The sequence below is a fragment of the Botrytis fragariae genome (genome assembly GCF_013461495.1).
Source record: "Botrytis fragariae strain BVB16 chromosome Unknown tig00000054, whole genome shotgun sequence".
NCBI classification, from domain to species: Eukaryota; Fungi; Ascomycota; class Leotiomycetes; order Helotiales; family Sclerotiniaceae; genus Botrytis; species Botrytis fragariae.
Window position 1 is genome coordinate 2301284 of NW_023500993.1, and position 14941 is coordinate 2316224.

The following is a 14941-nucleotide window of genomic DNA, read 5'->3' on the forward strand; positions in this document are numbered from 1 at the left end:
ATACTAATAATGATAAAAACCCTATATAGCATTATTTTATATATTAATACTCCAAATATCAAAAGTACTAATTAGGGTTTAATATATACTAATTCAGATTATTTTGATTTTATAAATATTGTTATTCTAATCTTAATATATTTTTTATTTCTTCTTTCTTGAATTTTTTGAATTTTTTTATAATATCTAAAGTTTTTTTAGCCTTTTTAGCTTTTATATTTTTCAATGTTCTAATTTTTCAACTTTTTTTAAATTTTTCAATCTTTCAACTTCTTAATTCTTTTAAACAATTTAAAAAATCAGAAAATTCTATTCAGAAAATATTTAAAAAAAAAGAAAGATTAGAATAATATTATTTTCAAAAAAGATAAAGACTGAAATATCAAAAATATTATTTGAAATAATTTTAATTATATTCCTAATATTCAAAGTATTAAAATATGAAATAATATTATATGAGATTATTATCATACTAATAATCTTATACAGTTTTTTTCATTATTTAATAATATATCAACCTGGAGTTTCCAATTTATAAATATACATTATAAATAACACATTCGTATATAAAAGAACTATCAATTAATCAATACAAACTTTCTGTTTCTTATCATCTGAAAAAGAGACATTATGTTTGATACTTTATATAAACTAATATATATATATACTATATTAGATTATAAAAGTTTCAACAATCTAAATCTGAATAAATCATAACAAGCTTTTTATTAATATACTTATTTCGATGACTAAAATTAAACATTAGAGAAGGTATAACATGGTTTATTAGTACATACACTATATCAGTATATATACTACTTTTACTTTAATTCTTATTATTTAATTACAATATGTAATATATAAATTAATTAATATATAATTAATTTATAAAAAAGCTTGAATACTTTTAGTTATTAAGATTATTTAATAAAACAAAAAGTTATTCTTTAGAAAAACTATTGAGCTATATAATATTATTTATATAATATTTATTCAAAAAATGAATAAAATGATTCCTATAACTGAGATTCAATTAATATAGTAGAAACTTATTGAATTAAAAGAGAATATTATTATTTAATATATAATTAATATAAATAATAAAGGATTTAGTTCTAAAGTTAAAGGGATAAAAGATATAGCGAATTATATTCTAGATTTTTGAGATATAGAACAAATTGGAAAGCTTTGGGTTTATCAATTTATAAAATATTGTATAAAGCTAAAAATATATTTTAAATATACTTATAACTTTCAAAAAGCTTTCTATAAAAATTCTATATTTATTCAAAACTAGTTTCGGTTTATATTAAATATATAAACGAAATTTGATATTCTCAAGTATAATTTATAGAATCTTAATAAATCAAATTTTATAATAGGAATAATAAGTATTAGTATAATTATTATTAATATTAAGAGATATAATAGAAATAAAGTTATATAATCAGATAATTGAGAATAGACTATAATAATTATATATAGCAATAATAAAAGGGATATTAAATTTCTATTTTTAGTAATTTAAGAATAAATATATCTTTCCAATTAGTATATAGAAACTAATCTTTTTATAGATTAGGCTATTAAATCTATAAATAATAGGTAAAGAAATAATAAGATAGATTTAGAATAATTGAAATATTTTAATAAATATATAAAAAATCGAATTAAGAGTAAATATAGAATACTAATACTGAATAGATATAAAAGCTATAAATCAATATTATTCCAGAATTATTATAAGGAGAATAATATTAAATATATATATTTATTATTATATTTAAATTATTTAGTTCAGTCTTTTGATATTAGATATTTTAATATTTTAAAATGAGAGTATAGTATATAAATTGAGGGATTTATAAAAGTGTATATTAATTATATCTCAAAAATTGAATTCTTTATAACTTTTAGAGCTATATATTAATAATTAATTATAAATCAAAATATGAAATTAGGGTTTTAAGGAATAGAATTAATTCTGTTTGATTTTAAAGTAATATTTTTTAAATTAAATATTCGAATTTATATATTTACTTCTTTTTCTTTTAATTCAAATCCTTAGGTTTCTCAAATATCTTATAATTCTATAAAAATGCTTTTTCAATTAATATTAATTAAATTTTGAATAAATTATTATTAATCAAGCTTTTTTAGACCTTTATTTGAGATTATATTAATTTTAGCTAAAGATATAAAAAACTAATATATAAGAATATACTTTTGAATATAGAGATTTATATATTTCGAAAAGTAAATAAAAACATTAAGCAAATATCAATATATATATAAAAAACTTAATTATATTGGGAAAAAGTATTTATTAAATAGAAAACTATAGATATATTATTTTGATAAAAGATTAATATTCAATTCAATATAATAAATATTAAAATAAGAAAAATTCTAATAAGAAAATATTCTCTAATTAATATTATAATAAATATAGAAAAACAGATTATAGTATAAGAACCTATCAAATCAATATAATAAATCCTAGATTATTAGATTTTTAATAGCTTTAATTAATTGAATTAATAGTTATTGAATAATATAAATTCAAAAGTATTAATTGAAGTAAAAGTGGTATATATACTGATATAGTGTATATACTAATAAATCACGTTATTGATTATATAAAGAACATAATCTATACTATTATTTTAGTTTCTATTTGATATTAAAATAAAGATATCTAAAATCTACTAAAACCTCAGTTGTCAAGATAATCGTTTTTCTGTAAATTAGGTTTAAAAAAATACTATATCATCATTTGGATTACAAAAATTAATAAGAATATCAATCAATTATGGTTGTATTATACTTCCCATTTTATAATAATTATAACATAGAAATGCAGTCAATAAGTTCTATATTTTGTTTTTTTTTTAATTAAGAAGAGTTTAAGTGATTAAATATTTCAAAAAAAAGCATTAATTATTCTATCATCATAAATATAAGAAAAGGAATTAAAATAAAATTGATTTCTTTAATATTCTTAATAAAATTTTACTGAGTAATGACAGATTCAAATTGATTCAATAATATTAAAGTATTTGGAACGTTACTATTCATTAGAAAAATGATATATAATAACATAATTTGTTGAAATTATTTCGAAAACACTATCATCTACTGTAAAATAAGAAAGATAATATTATTCCAATTATTATTTTGATTTTAAAAGTCTACTATAGAAATATCCAATGAACTACTAATATTAATAACAAATTATGATTAACACATTTGAACAAAACAAGTCTTGTAGAATTATTAAGAAAACAATATTCGTATTTTCTCTGATAGTCTTTATTTCTAAATTCCAGAAGACTTACTGTTTCGTATTTTTGATAATCTCGTTATTGGAATATATAAATAAACAGTACTACACGAATAATAAACAATCTGAAATAAAGATCCTTTTACACCATATTATTACCTCTTATAAAAGCAACTGAATTGTTTGTCAGAAAGTCTTTACTATATTTAATTCAATTCAAGTCAATTCTATAATATAAGAGATATCATATATCTGAAATTTTCGTAGACGTAAGCAACTACTCTATATAAGATAACTACAACAGGTTATCTAATATATTTAAAACAAATTCTATAAACTTGATAATTCACAGAAAGAATCTCTATAGAAAAGAGGATTATTAGAAAGAAATTCCGGACAACTTCAGTATATCTAATAATATTTCCAGGATTGTCCATTCATTACATTAACTGAAAGTAATAATATCAATATAATGTTCTGATAAACAACACTCAAATCAATATAATCAAAACCGATATAGAGATAATTACATTTTTAGATTTCGTTTGTAAACAAATTTAAAAAAATGACTTCCATGATTTAGAAAATTTGTGAAATCTACTTGGATATAATAAACTAGATTTCATTTTTGATTCATTCGATAAAATGGCAAGCCAAAATTAGAATCCTTTCTTTACGACTACATATCATGGAAAATTTCAAAGAATCTATTTCGATATACTAATAGATTGATTCAATGATATAGTGAACATTAATCATTTCCTTATCATCTATCCAAATCAAAATCGTTATAAATGCATCGTAAAAAGCTTCAAAGCTTGATACAAATTTCCAAAAAAAAAGAGAAAGGAATATAAAATTGATTTTCAAAAAACTATGCTTTTCGTGATTTCTTTCCAAAAGAAATTCCGAACACATTTCAACAAACAAAAAGAACAACCAAGGTATTGTTATACATGTCCTCAAATCCCAAAACAAATGAAGGATATAATATAAAGTATATATTGGATTGAAATTCATTTAGATTAGAACTTTTAATTTTTCAAGGAGGCATTCTATGAGAAAAATAAAAGAAACAAAAGAATTAAAATAATTAATGAATCAAATTGATCGAGAATCGAGATATCAAAATTATCAAAATTATTCAAGATCTCGAAAAGTTATTCAAAGGAAAAAAATCAATGCACAAAAATAATTAGGAATGAAGATGTTTGAAATATCAATGATATCAGAATTCCAAAATGAGAAGATTCTTTTTAGAATCAACTCGATATATCATAATATTATATTTTGAGAATTATAACTCAATGTAGTCTCTTCTAGAATTTGAAATTTCTTATTAGAATTCGTTAAGAGATTCACTTTGGAAATTCCAGTAATCTTAATGGGGTAAAGAGAAGCATGTTATAGTGTATCTATAAGTTTAATACTCCTAAATAACACATGAGTAACATAAATACAATACCTTCAAAAAGTACAATATTAAAATTGATGAAAGATATTTCTATAACTTCAATAGTATTAGTGTTAACAGAATAGTATAGTTCTTGGGTATATTCCTAAATAATTTCTGTATATTAATATAACGTTAGTACCACATTTAATTCAATACTTTTTTTTTTATAAAAAAAAAGGGCTTGGAATCAAACTCAAATTATTGGATATCTAATCTACCAAACACTACAAAATTTATATTGTAGCCTTGATATGATTATAATATTATGAAGTTTACAATATCAAAGAAAAAACTAAAAGTTTAAAACCTTTTTAAAAATAGGTTTATGTCTTCGAAAATCGATTTATAAGATCATTTCAGGAATGAATATTATTATTAATATTTCTTCAAATTTCTTCAAATTATGTATTTATAAGCTCGGTCGTATTTCTATAGTAATTTCGAATTTATAAATTACGTTAAGAATGATTTTAAACTTCAATAAAATAATAAAATAATACAAAGTTTAATTTGAAAGTAACCTTTATTGTTGTAATATTTAAATAAAAATTTAATGCTTTTAAAAATGGTCTTCCTTTTTTTATAAAATCCACTTTGTAACATTACTAATCATTGGTATCAAAACCGATCAGATTCTTAGAAAATCATTAATAGATCTACAGTTATAAAGCTTATAGAATATAATTATAAGGATTGGTGAGTAATACTTTGAGTAATACTTAGACTACACTTTTATTTCATTTAATTAGAAATATAATCCAGATACCATATTCAGATCAAGTACTATACAGTACAAGAGTATCATTCAAGTACTGTTCCACTTTTCTACTTGTTCTCTTGTGATAAGTCAATATAATATACATTAATATATTAATACTCAATATTATTTCATTACATAATTGAAGGTTTACCTTCTTAATATTCTTATTGTCTGTAAGAACTAAAACATAGTACTATCTATGTACAAAAAGTCGATTTGCTTAAAATAAGTTTTAATCCTGATTATCTGATTAATAAAAAGCCTGATGTAATATTGTTATATTATAGTCTAAAAATATTTTTTAATAGAATGATATTTTTTTATTACAACTAATTTTTTTCAAACAAGGAAGAAGTAGTAATTGGATATATAAAATAAGTTAAAGGGTTTCAAATATTAGTCTTCTTATGATATAAGTTTAAAAATTAGGGTTTAAAAATTAGACTTCAAAAATTAGGGTCTATATAAAGAATTGAAGTTTGATTAGATTTGATTTAAAAGCAATTATATTCAGATAGAGTAGAACTCATATTAATAAAATTATTCTAATGTGAAAACTTTTATAATCTAATGTATAATATAATTGTAACCTACTTGATTATATAATAAGTGTAATTAAGGAAATCTCAAAAAACAATGATATTAAAATTAATAAAAATGTTATTAATTTTAAGAAAAGAATCATTAATATTGAAGAAAAAAGGAACTGATTCAAATAGATAAATCAACTTTGCTTGTAAGCTTTCAACAAAATTTCTTTTTAAATTTTAATAATAATTGTGATTATGTAATACTTTCTTTAAAAGCAAGGGGCTTGGGAGCTCGCAGGCGCCTGGTTTGGAAATAAATAATATTACAAGAAATGATATATAAAAAGAGATCAATATAGAATCATTCATCACTTTAATAGTAGACTATTGGCGAAATGTTCTCACTATAAAAAATAATATAATCTTTTCTTTAGAAGGAAAAACCATTATACACATAGGATTGAATTTTTTAAATATTATTTCAAAGATCTTTCTTATAATATAGAGATTATGTTAAAAGTGCTATAAATTTATTAATAAATCCATCCTTAAATGCAAATCATAATCCAAACACTAGTAATGATTAATCAAAATCAAGAAACTCATTAAAAACGGTCAAATAAAAAAATGAATCAAGAATCCCTTGTACAAGAGGAATAAATATCATTATAATGATCAAAATCTTCAATTGCGTGATTCAAAGAGTCAATGCCCAATAAAAAAGAAGAAGATATTATGAGTATTTAATCAAATTACAATGTATGGAATATTATTAGAATCTTTCAAAGGGAATGAAGTGGTATTATTGTTATGCTCCAACATAAAAATGAAAAATACAAGAAAACAGTCAAGACTAATAATATCAATAAGAATAGCAACATTACCACGAACTGTGAATTTCAATTTGAAAAATAATCATACAATTTTTAGATTTGGACATAATGAAGTTACGAAGCGCTCATAAAAATGATTTTTCAAATCACAAAGCATATGATTTAATTGAGTTTATCATTGCAGCTGATCATGAGCTCAGTTCAACTTATATAAAATAGGATATTACTTTAATCAATGAGAAATCATCTAAACCTGTTATCCATATAAGACATCAAGTATACTTCTAATTCAATATCAGTTCTGATTGATATCAAATGGACTATAAGAAAAAATTAGAATATTCATGTGGAGGATTCTGGAAATAGAATTAATTTCGATTCTAGTATATCATATATTGAGACTATAGCGAATTGAATTCCTTTCTTTCCTTTTCAAATCATGGTATTGATTATCATCTATGAATAAATTATAACCCTCAAAAGATCAGCTACTCATTGATAAAAGCACGAATAATACATCGAAAAGAATGATAGTGATAGTAGTTATGTAAATAATAATGTTTATGGAAATGATAAAAATCACGACTCTATAAATCTATAAATCTATAAATCTATAAATTCACAATCTTTTCTTATTTTTGATATTCCACTTCTTTTTCCGCCTTTTCAAAGTTGTTTTTATTTTTATTTCATATTTTACCTGAAATTTCAAAACTCCCATTTAACTCTTGAATCAACTAATTTCTCCGATTTCGATCCCAAGATCATAACCGTTATCATATTCAATTAATTGATTTATCTGAGTTTGACACTTTGACATTTCTATGGAGATTATTTAAAATAATATTCTTAATGTTTATATTTGATATTATTTGAAAATTGATATTTATATCAATTAAAAGCTTCTATAAAGCTTCCAAATATCGCTAGCAGTCAGATATTTGATTTTAACTTTAAATAAGTGATCTTCCTCTTTCCAATGTCCGAGCATACACAAAATCAATGTTATAAACAATCAACAGAATTTTTCTACACATTTCAAAGAACCATTGGAAATATTTGAACAATTATTTTTTAAGGATGAAAATAAATTAACATTCAATTTCTCTTCTTTTAAGGATTTGATCATATTATCCATCATTGATCTCTCAATGGTTAATATAATACAGACTTAAATATAATAAACATTTGATTACATAGCCTATATAATCTAGTATAATATTCTGTCTTGTATTTATTTCCCATGTATGTTCTGTTAAGAATACAATCACATAAACGTTAGATTTAATTTAATAGACTTTCTAAGTTTGTTGAAGATACATAAAAAAATGAAACACATCAATGATATTATTTTGTCGATGAAACTTATACTATATAATGTATAAATTGATATGATATATGATTTACCAAATATTCATTTGTAATCATATAAAATATTATTGTTTTAAGAAATGATTCTTAAAAGTTAGAATTCAATCATAATTTGAATATTTTAATTTATATAGAACACTATTTTTGAATTAAGATTATTTTAATTAAAATAATATAACTATATGTAATATATTCTTCTTCTTAACAAACCTTTATAGAGAATGAAGGGACTATAATTAATATAACCCTAATAAAAATTGATGATATTTTCGATCTAAAAATAATTATAATATGAATCAAATAATATAATTGTTTATTAGTAAGTGAGAAGAAGATTATTTGATATTTAAGTTCAATTGTTCAAAAAGATTAATATAAGGGGTCTACGAGCCCTCCAGCTTATTTTCTTCCCAGAAAGTACAATTTGATTATATGTTTAACAATCATTATTATTTAGTCCGAGAATAATAAGAATTAAAAATTTTGAAGCTCGTCCTTACATTTAACAAATTATAATTATAATTTTGTCAAATTTGAAAACATTAATTCGAATTTATGGATTCGTAATATTTAATCGAGTGGAATTATGTTACGCTGTAAAAGTAATGTATTCATTTAACATGTTGGTTTCAGAACATATAATTCTAGAACCCTTTCCGATTGATTATGAATAATAAACAAAAATTTCGATTAGCTAAAGCTTATTCCGTATAGTATTAAATAATAAGATTACAGTATCAATTGTTCTCATCTATTTAATCTGATCTATAATCTTTTATGAAGTGAAAATAATAATCATAGAAATAGTCAGTTGATTAAAACAGCTGGAAGCTTTCAGAATCTATCGTTGATCCTATGATAGACCGCGCATAACAATGATGGTATCAATTAATGAAAGTTTAAGAAAATCAATTAAGATGCTTTTGAAAATGGATTTATAAGTAGGAATGAAAGTTTCTACAGTGTATTTGACTTCAATATCTTTTAGTATCAGAATCTGAATCAGAATCCATATTCAATAGAAAAATAATCATTCTATTACTCTACTACTTTTCTAATTCATTAATTATATTAAACTATCAAATTGTTTGACTGTTCAGAAAAGGAAAGAAACTCAGAAACAAAAACTTGAAACAAAAACAGTATAACCCGATAGTAAAAAGTATAATTATAGATAAGAAACAAATAAACAATCAATTATTCTAGCTAAAGTTATTTTTGAATCAAAGTTATATATTGATTTAATTCTTTAAACCTGAGGACAATGAAGATTAAGGGTTTAAAGATTGACCTTTATATATATTCTCATATACATATATATTGTTTATAATACATTTCATGATTGGAAACTAATCAAGTAAAAAAGTATAGAAACCTAATGTATATGATTAGAAAAGTAAATACGTGAATATTAACTGAAAAGAATTAATAAATCAATAAATTGAGAGTCAATTATTTGTAGGGTGAAATTTGAAAAGAAAATATTATTACATGAATTGAAATCATTTCAACATTAATTCTTTTATCTTAGTAAATCGTCTGCTTAAAAAAGAATTGGTTGAGGAAGTAAATTGAAGTTGTGAAGTTTTCGAAGTTTTCGAAGGATTGAATAAATTTTTTTGATTAATTTGAAATTTTCCGAGGAGTAAGAAGAGAGAGAAGGAATCTTATTATTAGATTCAATGGAGATTTGGAAGATCTATTTAAAAACTATTGCAAGATTAATGAAATAGAAGATTTAATATGAGATTGCATAAGAGATCCAATATTAAGTGTAATAATATCTTTAGTACTTTTATTCAAACTAGAAATAAAAGGAAAACGAAAAATATAGATTATTATATAGCTATCAAATACATTATTACATTATTTATTAGATTTGTCAGATTTATTAGATTTATTAAACTTAAAAGTTTTTAAGCTCAATTTTGTTTTCAATATCTATATTCTAGCCAAAAGCGAGAAGCAAGCGAAATATATAGATTGTTTTATACTAATTAGACTTATAATCGGATTTATTCCACTTAAGCTAATATATAAGCCACCTTTTCAAGTTACTTTAAATCTTTAAATGACTTCAAACATTAGAAATCTTTTTTAATATTTTGAAAATTGTACAACACGAACATAAATAGAAATCCCAAATGCTATAAAAATACGATTATAGAGAGTATTCACAAGTCTATGATTATTATTTTTTATTATTAAAAGCCGAGAAAAGGCGTCTCATATTATAATTAGACTTATATCCGTATTTATAATATTAATTCGAATTGATACATATATATATAATAACAGTAGCATTAATATTAGTTATCGGGGGGAAAAATTGCAAGACTCCGAATTCTTGAATTCTAAAACTATTATAATAAACAAAAACATAAATTTTACGAGTTCATAGTCTGTTAAATTATTTTCCCTCGACGACTAGTATTTTTTGTGAATCACTAAGAAATCAATTAATTTCAAACACAATTTCATTTACCAATTACCAATTACAAATAATTTAATATTAATAATTAGAATTCTTTTCAATGTGATAGTCGATAGATTATTATTGATTTTGATTTAGTTTTAATGAAATATATACTGCTTTTCATTTGATCATTTAAATAATATAACCATTAGTAATGACCTCATATAGTAATATTCTATATATTGATACCTTAGATATCAAAATCTACAATTAGTATACCTCAATTAGTGTTTTTCATATTTGAGTACCTGGTTTTTTTGTATTATTATTATTCTAATATTCATTTTAATTGAATTAAGATCTTGATATCCTAGTGTTAATCTTCATTTAAAATCGAATTATATAACTCGATATCCTTTGGAAAATTTGAAGAAAGTTGAACAAGGTTAAAAAATATACCTCGAAAACCTAAAATCATTTTGAATTTTTAGAGCTCAAATATCGGTATCTTACTAGAACTATAATAGTAATATTAAAAAAATAAAATAGTCTAAATCTATGTAAAAGTAGTACAGTACTAGTCAACTGCTATCAGCCGAAATCCATTTTCACACCAAAAATTGGCTTTTTACTATATTTTCAAATACAAAAATCTTTATTATTTACAATTCAAATTATCTGAAAATTTATTTTTCGAAAGTTTTTATAATAATAATTGATATTTTCGAAATTTTAAATCTCTTAAAAATTTATATTGTGAAAATTTATATAATTGAATTAAAATATTAAAAAAGTTGCTTGATTTTCGCTTATTTTACTAGTAAATTTGATTATTTTAAAAATACTTTATTTTCTATTTATATAATTCAATCAATAAAAATCCTAAAAATAATTCGTTTTATTTTTATTATATTTTCATTTAAAATAAATCAATCAATATAAGAAAATATATATATTATTTTATAAATTATAAAGAAATCTATAATTATAAATGATGAGTTTTGGTGTGAAAAGGCGTTTGGCTGATAGCAGTTGATACTAACTATAGTAAGTTCATAATCGATTTAATCTATCTCTAGCTAATGCGATAGTAATCATTTAATATGTTTAATTGTATTTAATTAGATAAAGTAATTATGAGAAATAATAAAAATCTTTCTCCTCTTAAAGATTTATTAATTTTATTATAATAAGATCTTATTCTATTATTCATTTATAGTCTATAATATTCAGATTTCTAAAAACAATCAATGTAATATAATTTTATCTTCAATTTATATATTAATAGTATATATTATGTGAACAGAGGTCGAATGAATGGCCTTAAGTCATTCATAGCCTTCATCAGCGGAGCTAGTCCTATAGTAAGGCCTATATAAGGCTTTCTTCTTCCTACAATTAGCTAGCTCCTTAGATAGAATACACATTAATAATTAGACTCTACATTTAGGTTCTACGTCTTCTGTGTTCTACTCAAACCAACATATATACTATTATTGTTCTTTATAAGAATAATAATCCTCCTTTTTATTTTTCCTATATATCTTTCATTTATCTTTATATTATTCTACTATTACTTATTATTACTTTACTAGCCGTTGGGGAAAAAGAATTTTCAGACTACGAATTCATAGAAATTCTTTTTCCTTATGAATTATTATAATAATTTTGTAATCCCATGAATTTGTAGATTTCAAATTCTTTTTTTCTGATGGCTAATATTAATATTCGAATAAGTATAAATTCTAATTTTAATTTTAGTTTAGATTCTAATTTAGATTCCAATTTAGATTTTAGTTCTAATTTTAATTATAATTCAGATTCTAATATTAAAAAATGTTTAAGGCAGCAAATATGCTTTAGATACTCACACTCTTCTTTACAAACACATTTTTGAATATATCTTTTTTATTTATTCAATTGATTAATCGATTTTATCATTATTTATAAGATTATTCTAAACCCTATTATAATTTTTTAAAGCTTATAATTACTTCAATTTAGTTATTACCTTTCTAATTAAACTTCCTTTTCGTTTAGAATTATATATTAAATTAAATAGTTTTATTGATGTTTCTATAAACTTCTTTTTCTATTTAATCAGAAAAACTAAACTTTAATCAATTAAGCGTTTTATAAATATATAAATAACAAAATTGGTTTTATTATAGGAGTATATAATTATATAATAGAGTATATAATTATCTGATTTGCTTTCACGAATATACAAAAATAATATTCCTTTATTTACTTCTTTTCTTTCTTACTCTTTTCTTTTATTATACTTTTCATCTGATTTTTTACATAAAACTTATTTTTTCTTTATATTGTAATATATTTGATATAATCCCTCTACTCCCCTTATGTTCTTTCTTCGTTACGTCTTGTCTCTTCTTTCGACGACAAACCAATGTACATTAGACCCTAAGTTGTATTTATACTAGTTAAGATATTTATATATTGAATATTACTATATAATCATTAATATAACCATTAATATAATTACTACTCCAATAAAACTTCGATTATAATTTCGGTTATTATCGTAATTATAGAAAATGAATCTATTCATAAATAGTAAGCCTCGAAAGTTTAGCGAAGCTAGTATAATAATGAGACCACTTTTAATATATATCTATATTACATTGAATCATGAACTCTTGTATTATGTCATCTAATTTATTAAATGCTTACTAGTAAAGATCCTCTTTTGATTGGCTCCATGATCTGAAAATCCATTCTCGGTGGAAGCTCATCTTGCGTCCAATATATCATGCCATGTCTTAACCAATCTGCATACGTTCCAGGTACTGCATCTGATCCATCATGCTTTCTCCACAGCGACCCCAGCGTCTCACCAAGTACCCGTATAATAAGACCATGAGCGAGTTTGAAGCCAAAACTTCTTATCAAACAAGCTTCCACAATCTCTCTTGCCTGCCTCTGCTCCGGGCTCTCTGCTTCCCTATCACGAGGAATTGAAAGTGACATTAGATCAAATGCCTTTTGTCCGTTCCAAGCCGTGAACTCGTTGATGAGCTGCGAACCTTCCATGTACTCGATGGCATACACTTGCTCAGCAGAATATCTTGGTCCATTCCAATTGTCGTTTTCATCAACTAGTCCCAGTACCATCGTCATTACCTGTCCTTGAATGATGTAATCTGTCAATAGCTTGCTACAGTCTTCAGCCGAAATAGTTTTTCCGCCCTCCTCAATAGTGAACGAACCACCCATCAATTGAACCCCTTTCAGCAGGGGACTAGAATGCATTCCCTCTGTGCTCGTCTTGCCGCCATCTGCAGCCCACAAAGCCAGTAATAACTTGTGTGACCTTTCAAGCATGGGGTTGTTTATTTTTGAAGCTAAGAAGTAATTCGTGAGACAACGCTCATCAATCGTACCTGCATTATACGACAAAAGCTCAAATGGCGAAGCATCGTTACCGATGGTCTCCCGCCACACACGGTCTAGATCACCGATTTGCATCATCCCCACATCCGCGTACACCCCACCATACTTTAGGAGGAGGGGAAATCGGACCAGATCGGATGTGTGTTGAGGGCTGTGGTCGCCTCCAATAGTACCGTCTATGAAAGCACCAGGGAAGGTACTCAGATCGTTAATGTCCAGAAATTTCGCGACGTTTAGAGGTGAAGATGGCTGTCGATCGATTACACGGATAGTCCAACCATGCTTTGAGAACCTCCGGTGCCAGGCGCGAACATTTCGTTGGGTATAATGATGCATGTTGGAAAAACCACTATGCCAGAAGAACCAAATATTCTTTTCACTTGAAATTGGCTTAGGGTGTAAAAGATCATAATCGATCTCTGAGTCCAGTCGTAGATCGAGAGATTCTTTTGGAATGACATGTACCCCTTCAGGTCGAGTATAAAGATCTGAGATAGAAGAAGACATGTTATAGTGGCGTACTGTGTTTACGGATATTTGACCTGGAAGCATGAAAGTCGTTGGATGTACGGAGACAAGCGATGCGACGCAGTAAACAGGTAGTGTAAAGTGCTTGTGGTGTTGTAGACGATTGATGATCTAATGTGAATTCTCGAGAAGATTAGAAATGAGAACTTACTGTTTGTTATATACTTGAGCCCTTTAAATGTGACATCGACGATTTTTTGATGGCTTCCAAACTATCACACATATGGGAGTATGATTGTCCTAATCGAGTAAAGTGGGCTTCAACTCATCAAAAATGAGCGAAAACCAAGGTTAGTCAACATGAGTCATTTAAGGTTTTGCTAGCCTCCAAGTTTAACCTTAGTCCAGCC

At 23.9% G+C, this 14941-nt stretch overlaps 1 protein-coding gene across 1 annotated transcript; it reads right to left on the reverse strand.

Annotated features, from left to right (window-relative positions):
- Window positions 1-13331: 13331 nt before the first annotated feature.
- Window positions 13332-14570, reverse strand: Bfra_005416 (putative capsule polysaccharide biosynthesis protein; the record flags this gene model as incomplete). The annotated part of the gene is made up of 1 exon (XM_037335800.1): window positions 13332-14570. One exon carries the CDS (start codon window positions 14568-14570, stop codon window positions 13332-13334), a length of 1239 nt encoding a protein of 412 aa, XP_037192895.1.
- Window positions 14571-14941: the final 371 nt, after the last annotated feature.